Genomic DNA, 17987 nt, shown 5'->3' on the forward strand with positions numbered 1-17987 from the left:
AAGGAAAATTTTTTGTTCGTGTTGGATAGAAGTTTACAGGAACTAAGTTAACAGATATGAAAACTGTTCTGGGTGAGTCTCGGTGAAGATGGTTTTCAAATATCTGACCGGAGGCCGTCTATCCTGGCTGAGGTTTTTCGTTTTTCTTTTCAGTTCTTTTATTCAAACTCCGGGTTAATATTATTCCTTGGGTCACGACCGTTTCCTTCCATTTTATTATCAAATTAGTGTCTACTCCTAATAGGCCTACAAAAGGACTGTATTGTGGGATATTGAGCTGTGTAATCTGGCCGACGTTTATAGATGCTTGCTGTCACCATCATTAGAGTGCAGTGATGATGGAGGCAGCAAGTACCTCTGAAACGTCGGTAAACGTCTACCAGAATACACGGCGCTACAACCCAGAAGATTGCGATACTTCAGCCCAAATTCGAACTGGGAAATTCATAAAGGCCTATTTTAAGATAACTTAACTATATTCGCTAGATGTACTGTCGAAAACTACAGGAACTTAGCAGACTAAATATTGCGGGATCCCAAGACAGAATTCCAGCTCTTTACAATGTGAAAGGGTCTGCTTATGACACGAAGACTCTGCGCTCTGTCGTATTTCTGTACCATCGTCACAAAAAGCCACTTGTTCTGTTAGAACACCAACAGCAGGGACTTTCCGTTATCTGTTGTCTGTGGAGAAATTCCATTTGTCACTCCGGGCCGGCAGATGCTGGGTTGTGAACGGTGTGTTGTCATCTCCGGATACGCGAAGTGACTGGTATTGATGAACCGGTGACCCAACCCAGGGGGGATTTTGATGATGTAGCGAAAGAGATATAGGACAGTCATAATTTTCAGTAAATGTCGCATGTGTTTTGAAGCAATAATAACAAATACAACATTTCAGATGACAAGACATCTTCATTCTTACCGCAGTGAGACCTAAAATCTCAGCGTGAATAAATTTGTTTTGCAAAGCGACTGCCCAGATAGCAATGGCGTCAGAATTCATTTCAAACATTAATATTATTGAATTGAATTGAATTATCCCATTAAATATCCACCACTTTATGGGGTATGTACTTCCACGTACCCGAGACAGACCTTGTCCCTAAGGTACATAGGGCAGCAGCTATTTCCGGGATACATTTTGTTTTTAATACGTATTACATGTATTATATAATTTTATTTTACGAAAGCGTCTTTCGGATTATGTTTGAAGTTCCCAAAATGGCAGTTTTTTGCAATTCCCTGATGTCGTGTTCGCCCGGAATGTTGGCCAAATATTTTCTGAGTGACTTGGAGACGGTTCCAGTTGCTCCTATAATTATTTTAATTATTTTTGTTTTCACTTTCCACATTCTCTGTATTTCAATGAGAAGGTCTTTGTATTTCAGGATCTTCTCCGATTCCTTCTTAATTACATTCCTGTCAGTCGATATTGCTGTATCAATTAAGAGACAAGTTTCATTTTTGTATTATTATTATTCCGTCTATTCGCCGTTTTACATGTGTTTACTTCCATGTACCAAGGACAAACCTTGCCCCTGCGGTCCATAGTGCAGCAGCTCATTCAGAGCCTCAGCATTAATAACCATAAGAGAGTTGCGCGGCCCGCGTTGCTGGATCACGTATCCTTCGGTGTAACTTCTGAATTTAACCGCATTTAGTAGATGGGTCCCATAAAACCTGTTTCTAACAGTACTTTTAAAACGTTAATTAAGATGAACCGGTATTAGTGCCCATAAAATGTCTGCAGCTACTCTTGGTGAACGCTTACACACACACAGACATCGCTCTCTTTGGAATATTTTACAAAGAATTCGCTGCTATACTAGAATCCAGATATGATGGCGGGCGACCGACGTTTCGTTAGATCTTTGGCTTAACCTTGACTTTCACAAACTGCAATGCTACAAATCATCAACGATTTTGTCCTGTTTGACACCGCCAATGTCCACAAACTCTTGCTTGAAATAAATAAATAAATAAATTAATTAAAAAGCTGTCACTTGGTGTCTTGCCTTCTGTATTGTGACGCCTTATATTCTAGTAGGTGGTTATCAGCATTTCCGAGGAATGTATGACCTCCATATTCAAAGTAATTTTAATTGACATGAGAATCTCAAATATAAGACATTAAATATATTTGCGCATATGTAACTATTTTTTTAAATTATAATAAAACATCACTGCCTTAAACACTTTGCTTACACCTTACAATACATTTAGGTGTGAAATACATGACGAAAGAGGATGGTACAGTACCCAAAACTGACAGAATACCATGCGATAGACAATCTTTGCTAATGTGCATTCAAAAGATTCCCGTGTTCTTCTTTGAATTGTAGAATATGTAAGAGTAGTAAAGAAATGCAGTTCTCTGGTTTCTGATTCAATCGATAAAAACTCCAGATTCTGACTAGATTCTTATTTGAAGGTTCGTTGAGCAGTTTCCAGAGAATTCAGACTTCCCCGATCCAAGAAGGCGATAGGAGAGCAGTCCTTTGTTTTGCAGAGCATACAAAGTGAACTGACGGACGAATTATACGTCAGAATCTTTGTGATGCATTGTTCGCTCTCTATGCGTGTTTCTTTCAAAAAGCAATCTTTAACAAATATAAACAATGTCCCTCATGCTGGAACGAAATATCTTTTCCCTCTTGTTATACTCCAATCGATTATTTCAGGTAAAACTGCGTTATGTCACCATTTGAAATAATGTGTGTGTTGCCAGACGTTTGTCTATTCTGGGATCGTACGTGTGTTATGCAACGATCGCTTTACTCGGCTAACACATTCCCAGAAGCACAGTTCTTCTTGAGACAGTAATAGTTGCTCAGCTAGTCAAAAAATTTTCCCGCTCATGTGGGATTCAAAGATTCATTACCACGTAAACAAAATCCTGATATTATACTTTATATTGAGTCTGCTGGAACTTGGCATAAGACCATATTTGTGAAATGTCAGACGAGACAATTCCAAAGAGTTTACTTAAATGTCTCGTCAACGGGCTACAAGGCAAAATCATTAAAATTTATTACGGTGGCTAATAAATCCTTTGCAAATGTGGCAAAGTTGAAATATTTGGGAACGATGGTATGAAACCAAAATTGCATTAATGGGAAAATTAGAGACAGATTAAATTCGGGGACCGGTTATTACCACACAGTTCAGAATCTATTGTCTTTTCGCCTGCTACCTGAAAATGTGACGATTTCGGTATGCAAAACTATAATTTTAGCTGTTATTTTGTATGGGTTTGAAAGTCGGTCTCTCAGACTAAGAGGAGAACTAGAGGTAACAAAAGATGAACTTGCTGGAGGATGGAGGAAACAACTTCACTTGCACTTTTCACCAAATATTATTGACGTGATCAAATTAAGGAGGACGAGATGAATGAGGCATTAGGGGGGGAGATAAGAAACGCGCAAATAATTTCGGCTGGAAATCGTGAAGAGCAGCGACTACTCGGAAAACATAGTCATAGATGGGAGGACAATATTAAAATTTATCATAAGGAAATCGTTTCTGAGGTTGTGGATTGTATTAATGTTGCTCAGGTGGTTCGCGTTTGTAAGGACGGCAATTAACGTTCGTGTTCCATAAGAAGAGGTAAATTTATTGAATTCAGTGAGCGACTATTACCTTCTTAAGAAGAAATCTATTCCATGGAGTTAATTATTTGACACCAGATGTGGTAAAGTATAGAAGTTAGTGATATTGTCGTTGAATTTCAGTTGTCAATTTTAAATTATTGACATTGATGTAAATCATGTCATTTGGTGAATTTTTTGTTAAACGTAAGTCAGTTTTGCACTAATGCAGCTAATACTTGAGTATGTACGTGTATGTGGGTATATACAATGACTGTGCAACAAGCTGATCGAACATGTGTTGTTGTAGATTGGGCTCGCCAAGACCACCCTCGAACGACAGCGAAAAGCAGCTAAAGAAAAAGAAAAAACAAAAGAATGGCGCCGTACAAACTCGATTCTCCCTTCTTAACCTTTCCTTTTGATTATCCAACCGCGAGTTCTTGGACTGAGTTTTTATCTGCGGATTTTTGTTACTCCTGTTCCATTAGGGTCGACGTCCCGGGGCGTATCATTGGGCCCATCCACTCTATGTGACAGGCACACAGTAGCACGAAGTTGGTAAACAGTATTACAATCACAAGCTGCTAAAAAACATGCCAGCTGACAGCCACAGAACACCGTTTAATCGCTTGAAGTACGAAGCTCGACCGAATAACATAAAAATTTACTTCCGACCTCAAAGAAAACACAAAACTTATTCGTTATAAAAATCTGTTGGTTCATATCGTTTATAAAAAAAAGTTTATTATTATTAAAATCATACGAATTGCGTAAATAAATCCGTGTGCAAAACACAGAATCGGTGAATATTAAATCATGTGGTACAGTAGATATATTTTCCACTGGTGTTTGAAGGTTTATTGCGTCATTTCTACTACTTGTTTTTTCATAATTCATTTCATAATTATCTTTTCGCAGTAGATAAAATTTTGATTATTTTATGCTTATTAAATGATAATGTTCATGAGAGAGAGGAAAGTTGAAAGTTCCTTCCACAAATTCAAAAAGATTCTAGAAATTACGTCAAGGAGTTCATGCAATATTACCAATTCCTGGCTTAATATATTTCCAAAGAAATTTAAACATAGGAACTAACTTTACATGAAGCAGAGTCTATCATGAGAAGCTAATAGTAATTCGGTTATTCAAGAAATTTCCAACAATTTTGTGGAACTCAAAAGCTCACTACCGTGTTCATAAAATGAGGCCACCGGTTCATATCTTAAACCAAATTAAGCCAGTATACACATTTCCACTCTGTTTCTTTAAGATACTTTTTAATATTATCCTCTCATCTAAGCTTGAATTTTCAAGGTGGTTTCTTTCGCTCAGATCTGTTAATGCATTATATTCTTCTTCTTCTTCCAAGCATTAGGTTTTATGACCTGTTACAATTCAGATGGACCTAATGGACCTAAACCTTTTAAGGAAGAATAAGAAGGTTACAGGTCAATACGTATCTCCTGAAACAGCAGGCTTTGTCTCATCTTGTGTGATGTAATCATTAGGTCTGTCCTTACTCCTTAGCAACACGTTCGTTCTGACAAAATTCAGTTAGTTCATTACAAGTTTTGATCCTCGGACTTTTATCAGATGAATGCTTAGTCAATTGGAATAATTAATTGAAGCAGTTTCAAGTCATAGTTCTTATACGCTTAACTGCAGAATGTCCCAAAGAAGATTTATATACAGCAGAAACTTTGGTGGTTGATTGTCAGTCGTTTGCTCTCTGCTGTCAACTCCGCCATGAAATTAACAGACGTCATTTTGGTCATTTTGAACACCTGTTCACTAAGTGCCAATGCTGAGGTATATAATGGCTTAGTTTATTAAGATGTATGTACTTCATTCATTGAATGTGTAGCCATCTTTTGGGACATTCTGTGCTTTATTTGGTGATGTGAAAGTCAGTTCTGCAACTCGCGGTCGCCTGAAAGCTGTAGTGTCAGAACATGGCTCGGTTTTAAGTGGCCTGAAGCCTGCCATAATAATCTTTCAGTTTGCCATAAGAACAAATGCAGTCTTAACGGCAGAAACATCTGTTGCTGTAAATTAAAAATATTTTTATTGGCGAGCTGGACTCAGACTATCAGGTACAACTCCTCAGTATTAAGATCTCACCAGTCCTGTTAATAACAAGATTTTTAAAACTCTTCATAATTTTTGGCTGTCAGAGAAACTACAGGTTCATTTGTTTTTTGTCGGCTTAAGATCATAATATAAATTCATTTTAATATCTCAATTATATCACCAAAAAAGGACCCTCACGCCTTTATTTCTTAAAACGTTCCTCTTTTTCACCTTTTATTTCCAAATTTAAACTGTATTATATACACATGGGGAGGGGTGTCTGGGCTGTACAAAATAGTACAGAGAGTTTTAAAAACACATTAATTTATTAAGCAGAATTTGATATTTTCACTGCGGTTAGTAAGAAGATGGCTATCCTCTGGGTTGCAGCACCTTACAGTCTTTTAGACGTTTACCGAAGTTTCAGAAGCCATTGCTGCCTCCATCATCGACGTGATGAGGCCCCGATAATGGAGACAGCGAAACATTCTGAAACGTCAGTAAACTTCTACCAGACTACACGGTGCTATAATACAGAAGAGTTGTATTCTGAGATCAGTGGCTGTAACCATGGAGCAGATATTGATAATCGGGTAATTGCACAAGAGATTTCTTGTCTTTTATGAAACCCTGTAGGTCGTTGCCACGTTCACAGAAGCCCGTTACTGGACGCCATCCTGAACAAGATCAATCCATCCATATATTCACATACTGCTTTTAATATTATTTCTATGTAGTCTCTTTTGTACAGGTCTATAGACTACACATTTCTCATCTCTATCACGCATGCTACATTCCGCACTCATCTCATCCTTCTTCATTTGATCACCAAAAAACATATTTGGTGAGGAGTATAAATTAGGCTTCGCCATGTTCGACCTTCTGTTTTTCGTTCCTGTTAAATGTAAATATTTTGCTCGGCGCACTGTTCTTAAACACACAGCCTCTGAATTTTCCACCCATTTATTACAACGGTTGTAATAAACTGAAACTGTATTAGATTTGAGGTTATCACGGCGGTCGAGAACTAGACCTCCTAGGACGTAACGCTGTGTGGACTTGCAGGTCGATACATACTCCTTCGAGAAACATTCGGCACACATCCCTGAAGATGGAGGCAATATTTTACTTTGAAACCTTGGTGTCTAACTCCAAATCCGTGCAACTAAAGTTATGGTTTTTTGTGTTTTGATCTTTGTTTATATGTGTTAACTTTGTAACTTTGGGATTATTAATTATATCAGTTTGTTAACCCTTTGAAGCCGAAGATCGTCTGAATATTATTTATGAATTCAGTCCGTACCGCGAAGAAAACACTACACCTCACCATTACGAAAATCAGCTGGTTAACCCTTTGAAGCCGAAGCTCGTCTTCATAATATTTACGAATCCAGACCGTACCGCGAAGAAAACACTTCACTTAACCATTAGAAGTCGAATCAGGCGGTACCACATAAGATTTAACATCCCGGTCAAAGCCTTAACAACCTGCTTACGACAGCGCCTGTGTAGTGAGGCGAAGAACGCCTTTAGAAATCCAACGTACTCCAATAAACACACCCTGTCAACATTGATTAAAGCTTGAAATAATTTAATCTTCAATATTTCTAATCAGACATTTAGACCGACGATCAGAGCTTAGAACCAAGCGTGTGTCTGGTGGCTTTGAAGTGCGAGACCATTGCTCAAATGCAAGCAACGTTCAGTCGTAGTTTAAATACTGAGTGTCTTCTATTCCAGAGAACCACGAACTGGTTTCTGCTTCATGCTAATAGATCCAGTGATATCGGACAGTTACGGCTACCTGCTACACTGAAAGCCATCGCCTGTTTGCCTCATCTTTTAAAAATGCAGGGTTTTAACTTCACTGTAGTAGTATAATTTAAATAATTCTCTGGAGATGAAATTAATGTCTGTAAGCTGTGTGAAGTTTCTAACTGATTTGCTTTACTTGAATGTCATAAAATGGACCCGTTCTGAAATCATGTGCATTTGTTTTCATCTTATGAACATGAATGTTCCATTACGTGTTTACGATATTCAGTCTTCATGAACGTAAGTGGACAAAATGTAATTCAGCTTTGTATTGGTATATACTCAGTCTATGTATATGTGTGTATGTTTTGGGGCTTGTGTATGCACATCGCTGGTTCCTGAGTGGAATGAAAACGTACATAAATTCATACCGAAATATGATTGCTGCTTTCGCATTGCCAGTAATGTAGCAAAACTATGTTCATGTCTAAATTTTGTATACATTTAAGCCTTTTTTATTGGCAGTTCGGAGTTTATTTATCCTGAACTTTTAAGGCTTGTTAGCATTAATTCTGGCATTGGCGATTTATATCAAAATGTGCATCGTATGTGTATGTGTGTGCATGAGGTACACACGGCTCTTTTTAATGGGCCGCATACCACCGTAGCGTATCTCTCGCTGTCTCTCTCTCTCGCTGTCCTCCGGACGCATTCATAGCCAGCCACTCCTTTCAGATCGTCTTTTATTGTTTTCCACCTGTGCTTAGCTTATAAAACCGTGGAATTCGAAATCTATTTGAGAAGTTGAAACGATTATAAAACGACAGTGACTACTTTTCAACATTATTTTCCAGAGTTGCCTTCTGCTGCTATCTCTGATTGGTCATCTTACGAACCGACCTGAACTGTGACGTTTCACAGAGAAGTATCATCCCACAAAACTCGCTTCAGTATTCGGTCCACACAAATACATAACAACTTGAAAGTCGACCACATTGTGATCCCAAACTGAATAACTTGTTCACAAACTTAGCTATCTGAGATAAAGACACAGGGCAATCAGTCGCTATGGGATTAGTATTCGATATTTCGGAGACATCAATGCATCTAATCGCCTTGGAAATGCACTTTATATTTATAACTAATCAACCAAATAATGCAATAAGTAAGTAGGTACCAAAATAACAAACTATCTAGCTCAAGATGGCTGTCCTCTGCGTTGTTTCGATATATATACTGATAATAGTTTACCGACGTTTCAGTGGATCATGAGGCGTCCGCCATGGGGGCGAAGAGTAACTGCAAACCTAACCGACTCTCCCCACAACATATTCTAAGATAAGTCAATGCAGTAAAGTCCGTCTTCAGAAGTTAATAATCCATCAGCTATCCAAATATATTCCGACCGTTTGCAAAACTTGAATGATCATTTTAATGTGCACAAAAGCCAGCAACTTAACTCTGTATTCAGGTAGACGAATAAAGTCTAAACCATCATATTTCTTTAAAATTATTTTTAATATTATCATACCATTTAAACATGACAATTAGCAGAGGAAAACCGAAGAACTCGGAGAAGAATCTCTCACTTTATCCACCACGAATCTTACAAGAAATCATCCGCAATGAACCTAGATCTCCGCCTGAACTATGACACGACCTGAGATACAAATAGTACGTTTATTCACAGAAATAAACTACTTAAATTTTTAGAGGTTTAATACAAAATGTAATACACTACATACCAACTATTTTCTTTAAAAGAATTTCAAAGGAGAGTAATAACGTTTTACTGTCGTAAACTTCAGGACTTAGCAATGATTTATATTAAGACCTTAAATGTGAAATTGTTGTATTTGTTCCTTTCTTTCTAAACGTCCAAACTTTAAAACAGATTTTGTAAATTAATTTTTAATTTTCGTTGAAGCCAGAGTCTACTGTACCTTTAATATGAATTAGGTTACCACCTATATCGTGTTCCAGATGTTTCTCGTCCATATTTCAGTTCGGATTCTATTTTCTGATCTTACAAGTGGCAGCTTTCCAAAATTGTGTATCACATGCCCAACCCAACTCTGGAGTGCATAGCGTTAATGAAATAATTGCCGTCATAAAACGAACCTGATGAAAACCATATACTGCCGAAACATGTAGTTTGACACAAACACTTATTAAGAGTGCAATAGTGTGTGTGTAAAAGTTACTGTAACAACAAACATCAAGAGTTTATGAGAAACTTACTTCGACATTTTGAAGATCCATCAAAACTTATAATTTTTCTTTAAAGAATTGTAGGACAAGGAGAGGAAATAATGAATAAATATGGTACTTGAAAGTAACTGAACACTAAATCAAGTTTTTTGTAGTGTGTAATAATGTGTATTTTGTCAGTTATATCCACGTCTGACCATTTTCATAAATAATAAATAAAATCAAGACATCCAGTTCGTTTTTGATTCGGAAATGGTGCACGTATTTTGAAGTTCGCAGATTCTTATAAAGTCACAGAAACAGACCCTTGTTAGTTGACACTTTGTTATACTTTCGCTTATTCCTGGCTAATACAACTGAGGAAATTGACATCAACACTTTATACTGCCCTATCTATATATACAAATAATAAGGAAAATAACTTACGAATATATCACGAAACATTTTCTCCAGCCTAAAATGCAACGGACAACATAAATATAGCCATGATATCACTTTTTGCTAAGCCGTTCTATTGGCTGGAATGTGTCTCATTTTGCGTCGGGAAATAAGGAGAGATTCGGTTTATGGCACAACATTATCTGAGGTTTATAAACGACGTTTCGGATGTTAATTCTACTGTAGAATATGTATATTGGCAGAATATATTTTTTATTTAATATATTTTATTTCTCGTAACAGTGAGAGTAATGGAACTCGCACCTCGTGAAATACTTAACTATTTTATTTATATTATTAAATAAAGTCGTTGATTTAATTGTGAAAAAATTAACAATGTATACATGTTAAAATTCCAGTACAGCTTTAGCCTGTATTATAAAAAAAACAACACGATACTCGCAAAGTGTCTATTGGATCGAAATAAGACAATTTCATACAAATTTAGTTAATATATAAATTTTTCCATCAGCGTAAATTAAGTCAACTGTAGTTACATGTCGTTATGCTGGCTATGTGCCCTCCTTTTAGGCTTTTAATCAACTGTCCGATCTTCATTGTATTTAGTATGTGCGTTACGCCATTGAAGACAGAGACAACATTGTAATTTAGTTTAATAAATTAATTTAAATTTAATGTAAAACAAATACGACAAACGTAGGAATTTAAGTGATGGAAGTAACACTACAATCACCTAATTTAGTGTCTTGACATGATGTAGATACATTGATCTTCCAGAAACGCTGAGTTGTTTTGTTAAGGCACAATTTTGTGAAATATGAGAACGATGTGGCGGGAATATACAAATTTTAATTTGGATTTCAGTTCGACAGCTATAACTGCTAGACTGTTGGAGCTATAAATATGAAATTTAGTAGGAAGATCGACTATAAACATCCGAACGAATTGTGAATAAAATACAAATTAAAACTTACAGAGGCGATAAATATATGAATGCTTCTGTAGTTATGATATTGATCAATAATTTCTTAGCAATTCAATAATATCGCTGTAACAAGTTTAAATTTTCAAGCAATATTAGCAATGACATGATTAGATATTATGACCACCTGCTCACTTACTAAGCACGAAAACGTATAAAATAAATTGCACTTTGCTATTGGATTATATACGTACCCTATCTAAATAAAACTTTGAAGCACAAGGCATGCAGTATGAAAACTCTGTTTAATTTGAAATATGAGATCTGAAGTGAAATTTTTGTCATAATCTGCGGCTTATTTAATGGGATAAAATTACGCTGACAATTTATTCGTGTAAGCGTAATATTTGATATGGTAAATTTACAAGTTTCGTGGTAGGGGTGTGCGGCTTGGAGCGGAAAATTTGTGACCGATAGTACATGAAGTGTGCTGGTTCTAGGATTTCTTTTTAGATTTTATGAAGTTATATGACACACTTCTTGGACATATACTCCGAATGAGTGATGATAGAGGATGTAAGATGATCGTCAATAGTAAACCTCCGGGCAAATTTAAGAAAGGAAGACCGAAACTCCGGTGGATCGAAGACGTGGGGTCTGATCTTAAACAGATGGCCGTAAGAGGCTGGAGAAGGAAAGCACAGAATAGGGAAGACTGGGCTACACCGAAAGGGCCGTAGTGCTAAAGAAGAAGAATATGACACACTTAGTTACCAAGACTGCACCATGACCCCACTGCCGAGTCTTTCTAAAAAGGAAATATGAAAAATCTCTCAGATTTGTAAAATCGCTGTACACCAATGAATTGTAACATATGTAAGACCAAACCGAAAAACAATCTTTGCAATTAAATCTGTAAATCTCCGCCCAAAAATTATGCTTTAAACAACATTTTCAATTCTATGCATATTTTGAGTAAAATTCGTTTAATAGTGGCTTACGTAAACCAGTTTCACATTTCGTGTATTTTGTCAGGTGTTTACGTAAAAAAATTCGACAACTGATTTAAAAAATGGATGAAGGAGATGCGTATTTGTAAGAAAATCTTGAAAACTGCCATATCAAAAAGTAATTTTACATCCCGAAACGTCGTATATATTACAATCGTGTAATGCCATTAAATCAGCCACTGTCACAAACCTTCTTATGTACATTAAATGTCCTTCGTCGTGCTATATTCGTGTTGTGAGGTTGGGGTGTGTCTGTAGGAACTGTAACACGCTCAGCTCGGCGATCGGGGTGGTTAGTACAGGTCTCCAAAGCTGAGGGTCTGTGTGGTTTGGGCGTGGTGGTGGTGGTGGTGGTGATGGTGAACCTCGTCTGGAGGCGGTAGGCTGTTGCTGTCTCCTAGGATCACGGATGCTGAGCCCACCGAGGGGGGACCCCCGCCACTGGCACCGTTGGTATTGCCAGGAGCCACTGCCTGCTGACCGTTCTCCTGCCTCATCAGGTTCCGGCGCCACTTGGCTCTCGCGTTCTGGAACCACACCTGCGTAAACGGTGGCAAACCACGTCACAATCACTGCGTTCGTAATAGGAACGTACAGTGGAGAGTTCGTGAGGTCACTCCCACACGCCGAACGTCCTGTATTGTTTTCGAGGGACCCCGGGTTGAAATCTCAACACGGTGATCGGCTATCCTGTCTGACGCTTTTCGTGATTTTCCTCAGTTTTTCCAGGCAAATGTTGGGCCAGCACCTTGTGATCTTAGCATCCTGTTTTATAACATGATTTGACATTTTATATCGAATAATAACAATTTGACATACCCAAGAGCAGTGGTGAGGATAGATTATTTACAAATTTATCATAAAGGTGTAAATGTGAGGTTATGGACTGGATTAAACTGGCTCGTGACTTGGATATATTTGTGGTTTGTTGAGAACACGGTAACAAACATTCGGGTTAAATAAAACGCGTTTAGTTCTGTGGATATGACATTCTCAAAAAACATATTCAACCCTTTAAAACACAACGGTAACATGTCCGAACAGAGGGTTAAACTTTAATATTTATATCCTGAAGTACCTATTCTTTGTTGTCACAAATCAGTCTGCGAATTAGTCATGTAAATGGTAAATATTTGTTGTGATGTAATAACATTCTAAAGATGGGTACATAACTCTAATCAGGGGATAGGCCTAATATTTTGTTCTCGTTGTAGACACAATGCGACTGACGAGTAGGCAGTAGAACCACAGGGGCTTGGGTTCTGTTAAAGGCCAGACCTGTAGGTCGCGACTCTGGGGTCGATGGGTCGATAGAAACATTTTTCATCAAAGCACGGCTGCCAATGTTCAAGCGTTTTAAATCAATCCCAGCTGCTGTTGCTCATCCCTTCAACAGAGTGTAAGATAATTTAGCGTCGTGTTTTCTTATTAATTTCGGGGGGAGGGGATGTTAAGAAACAAACCAAGAATGCTGCATTTTATCATAATCTGTAGGATCAGAAATCATCTATGCTGATGACAAGTTATAGCACTTTTCTCGCCAGAACTAACAAGATGGCTTACGGAGCCCAAAGGTTCATCACCGAACTAAACAAAGCCCTCCACCGGACCCTGTCCTGGGCCAACAAAATCCAATCTCCCTCAACACCTATCTCCCATAGATCTCGCCTGACATTATCCTCCCATCTATGTCTAGGTCTCCCCTGAGGTCTCTTTCCCCTCAGGCTTCCCAACCAGTACCCGGTGCACACCTCTTGTCCCATCCATGCGCGCTACATGTCCAGCCCATCTCATTCTTCTCGACTTAATCACCCTGACAAATTTAAGTTTTCTCCATGCCCCATCGTCCTCTCTCATGGGCCCAAATATCCTCCTCAAACACCCGATTCTCAAACACCTGCGATCTGTGTTCCTCCCTCTGAGTGAGAGACCATGTTTCGCACCCATACGAAACAACAGGCAATATTATTGTTTTGTATACTTTAATTTTCAAGTTCTTAGAAATCAGACAGGAAGACAAAATATTTTGAACTCAGAAGTAGCAAGAATTTCCGGAATTTAGTCTCCTCCCAACTTCCTCACGAGTATCATTTTGATTTGTTATTGTCGTTCCCAGATATTTGAACTTTGTAGCCCTTTCAAAGGACTTATTAGCCACCCTAACATAATTCTGCCCGCCTGTCTTCTGATGACGAGATACTAAGAAGAACTTAGTTTTTTCTGAATTTACTTCCAGCCCCACTTGTCTACCAGCCTCTAGTAAAACTTCTGCGTTCCTTTTTATTGTATTTATATTGTCCCCCAATAAATTAACATTATCAGCATATGCCAATAGCTGAAGTGTCCCATTCAATTGCAAACCCTCCTGCCTACCTTGGACTTTCGTGATGGCACATTCTAGCGCAAAGTTAAAGAGCAAGGGAGACAAAGCATCTCCTTGTTTTAGACCGTTCTTGATGAAGAATGTCTCAGATACATATTTACCTATTCTAATTTTGCTGCAGGTTTCATTTAAGCACATTTTTATTAGACCCACTACATTCTTTGGTATGCCAAATTAAATTAAAATGTTGTGTAACACTTTTTTATTAACAAAGTCATAGGCTTTAATGAAATCTATAGACAATTGGTGTGCGGTCCCACTGTACTCTCACCTGACATTTCTTTCTAATTAAAATTGTCACAAAGAATTTAGGTCTGCGTTTCGTAACTTACAAATCATTACAGGACGTCAGGGCGTTAAGTTGGTTATCTTGCACATCACACCACACATACTTTACCTTTACCTACCAGTTTAATTACGATGAGGCGCTTTGAAAGATTCAGTCAAATTCACAGAGCAGAATAGTTCTTGAGAAGCTTATAGTAAGTCAGCCATTCAGAGAAATTTTATGCCTTTTATGAATCACGAGGATTGATTAACGTGTTCACAGAAACTGGTTTTTGTCCTGAGAGAAATTAATGTAGTTCACAGGGTCCATTTTAATATTATATTCCTACCTACGTTTAGGCTTCATTACGGACTGGTTTGTGCGACTATTAACTTTTGTAGGAGAACAGTGCTTAGTTACTTCGTGCTTCCTGGACTCAAGAAGCTTTAATTTTGTACCTGCAACACTCGCTTAGAGAGTCCCGTCTTCTGAGCCAGCTGCTTCAGGTCCTTAGCGTCAGGATTCTGGTTAATGGCGAAGTACGACTTCATAGTACGCAGCTGGTGATGCTTGAACGAGGTCCTCATCCTCTTGGTCCGCTGCTGTTGGCCGTTTCCAGGAGATCCTACCGAAACGTCGTAGGCCAGCGATTCCATAGACGCTGAGAGTTCTCCTGGATGCAAGATCTCTGTGCAACAGAACAGTCAGTCGCATGCGAGTGGTACTTACTCAGAAAGAAAGTACTGAAGAATTAGGTTTAAAGGCTTACAATGGGACAGCTAGTTTAATCCTGAAAATACTGAAGACAGAGGCAGAGCGCACCTTCGAAACGTTGGTAATCAACCACTTACATGGTTACACGGTGTAGCATACGGGAAGACCACAATAGGACGTTATCCACTTCAAGTCCTCACCAACTGTTCTCTGTCTTCTGGGTTGCAGTGTCGTGTAGTTTGATAGAAATTTACTGACGTTCCAGAGATACATGCTGCCTCCGTCATCAGGGCGATGAGTAGTTATCGCCTTGATGATGTAGGCAGGTAAACTTCTACCAGAATGCACGGTAATACAACGCAGAAGACGGGCATCCTCGGACTCACTACCGCGCAAACCACAAATCATCTACATTCTATCCTTTCAAAATGACCGAAAGATTTAAAGTTGAAAGCAACAAGGAATTAAGTAAGAACGAAACAAAAAACGAATGAGGATAAAGGAAGATACCAAATTAATATAGGCCTATTTCAATAATATAGAACATGCAGCTACACATTATGTTAGTGTATTATTAGACCATTACAAATCTATCACAATTGTTTTTTTTTAAATTCTGAAGGCAAAGTAATTATAAACACAATACGTAAACTATCTTGATGTACCTACCTAACTAACTAACTAACTAACAAAGTAGATGGCTTACCTACCCCGAAGGTTCATCACCAAACTAACCACAGCCCTGTCCTGGGCCAACAAACTCCAGTCTCCCATAGATCCCGCCTGACATTATCCTCCCATCTACGTCTAGGTCTCCCCAGCGGTCTCTTCTCCCCAGTGCACACCTCTTGCCCCATCCATGCGCGCTACATGTCCCGCCAATCTCATTCTTCTCGACTTAATCACCCTGACAATACTGGGGGAGGAGTACAGATTTTTAAGCTCGTCATTATGCAGTTTTCTCCACGCCCCATCGTCTTCTCTCCTAGGTCCAAATATCCTCCTCAACACCCGATTCTCAAACACCTGTAATCTGTGTCTTCCTCCCTCAGAGAGAGAGACCATGTTTCGCACCCATACAAAGCAACAGGCAAAATATCTTGTAAATACTTAATTTACATCAACATGTAAAAATACTAAAACTGTGTTTTTGTATTCATTGTAGCATTTAGAAGGGGCCTGTAGGTCGTAACCTCGCCACCTGAAATATTAAGGAAGGTGTGATAGAACTAGGTCTAACAAGCTTCAGTTTAAAATTAAGAAATCAACACTTAAGCCTTGTCAACAACACCCCAAATTATCGAAAATAACTCAATGGTTGCTAATTGATTCTTAAACAATCCTTTCCCGTAAGGTGTTAATAGGCCTATAGCTTGTGTACTGCCATCATTAACTGATGATAATTTTGAGTCACGTATTACAAAATCCCTCGCACACGTTTAGGCAGATTTCATATGAGACTTCAGTCTTTTAGTAATTCCATTAGTCTCTTGTGTTATTTAATGGTGTAAAATGAAACTGTTTTCACTGCAAAATGTATGAGAGCATTTCTTGGTATTCGTATTAGAATAAAGCAATCCTGTAGCTTTCAATCAACAACGAAAGTATGCACCACGTTATCCTAGTGGACTTACCCCTAAATTAAACTGTTTCCAGTATAGCTTGTTTGATTTTGGGAGCAAATAGTTTTATGTCTGTGGTTTCTTTGGTAATTAATTTTTAGGTTATTTAACGACACTTTGTGAGCTGAGTAAGTTACAAAGCGCAGAAACGTATGCTGGTTATAGATGATGAATTGTAAAGGATATGAAAAGAAATGTTATGGGCTGTTTCATTGAATTATAACAGAATTTTCTTGGAAGGACTGCGGAAAACCACAAAACCTCAATATAGCCAGTATTTTGATCCAGATTTCAAATGGAGTCTCCCGAGTTTGAAGCAGGAGTTTCGGTCACATAACCGCGAAGTCAGATAATTACTTTCTTTACCAATAACTTACATTTGCAGGAGCTTTAATATAATATGTCTATCTATTTTATTTAGTGAACATAGTCGGAATCTTAAACACTTATGGAAACATTAAAAAGGGTCCTTAATCCAAGAACAATTTTTGAAATTGTGGAATAGAGTCGCGTTTAAAATACATAAGTAAAATCTGATACCTAAATAAACACGCTTAGAACGTTACATAAACAAGCAGCCAGTAACTGTTGAGATATCTTAAAATATTCGCTTATGATACTACCCAAATTAAGGCAGAATAAAAGTTTGGAAATTCTAAATAAACCTACTTAAGAAGTTACAATAACAAATATTCAATATAAGTACACAAATCCTAAATAAATACGATTGGAAGATTATACGAGAGTTGTGTCAAACGTCGAGAAATCCTACTTTAACCCATTTAGAAAGTTACATGAATAAGTCGACACAAGTTGAGACATCCTATGTAAACGCGCTTAGGAAGTTACGTGGATACTACGTCATGAAAAACAGAGGAATTCTGAAACAAAGACGAATAGGAATATTAACACGAATTAGGATGTTGATAAATAACAGAGTTGAACACTTAGTTGCAACAGTAGAAGGGCAGGAACATGGTTGTGTGAATGAAACTGTAGGGAGTTTTCGACACGCATCCCAGCTGATCTGATTTCAGGGT

The 17987-nt window shown here is 38.0% G+C and overlaps 2 protein-coding genes across 13 annotated transcripts in view; one reads left to right on the forward strand and one right to left on the reverse strand.

The window, feature by feature from the left end:
- The window catches only part of LOC110829836 (uncharacterized), a 193107-nt gene that overhangs the window by 51183 nt on the left and 123937 nt on the right, over positions 1-17987 (forward strand). The gene's annotated exons all lie outside the window — the stretch shown is intronic.
- LOC110829834 (LIM/homeobox protein Lhx9) overlaps positions 9770-17987 on the reverse strand; it is a 46135-nt gene continuing 37917 nt past the window's right edge. For 2 of the 3 annotated variants that reach the window (XM_022063968.2, XM_022063969.2), the window contains exons 4-5: positions 15070-15299; positions 9770-12499 (exon numbers count right to left, since the gene is read on the reverse strand). In XM_022063968.2, the coding sequence (XP_021919660.1) occupies positions 12254-12499; positions 15070-15299 (476 nt within the window). In that variant the 3' untranslated portion in view covers positions 9770-12253. The remainder of the gene's footprint in view (positions 12500-15069; positions 15300-17987) is intronic. The other variant, XM_022063970.2, reaches the window with a different exon arrangement.

The sequence above is a fragment of the Zootermopsis nevadensis genome, unplaced genomic scaffold, assembly GCF_977971745.1.
Source record: "Zootermopsis nevadensis isolate Lab colony 2312 unplaced genomic scaffold, Znev_1.0 Znev_ptg000007l, whole genome shotgun sequence".
Classification (NCBI taxonomy): Eukaryota; Metazoa; Arthropoda; class Insecta; order Blattodea; family Termopsidae; genus Zootermopsis; species Zootermopsis nevadensis.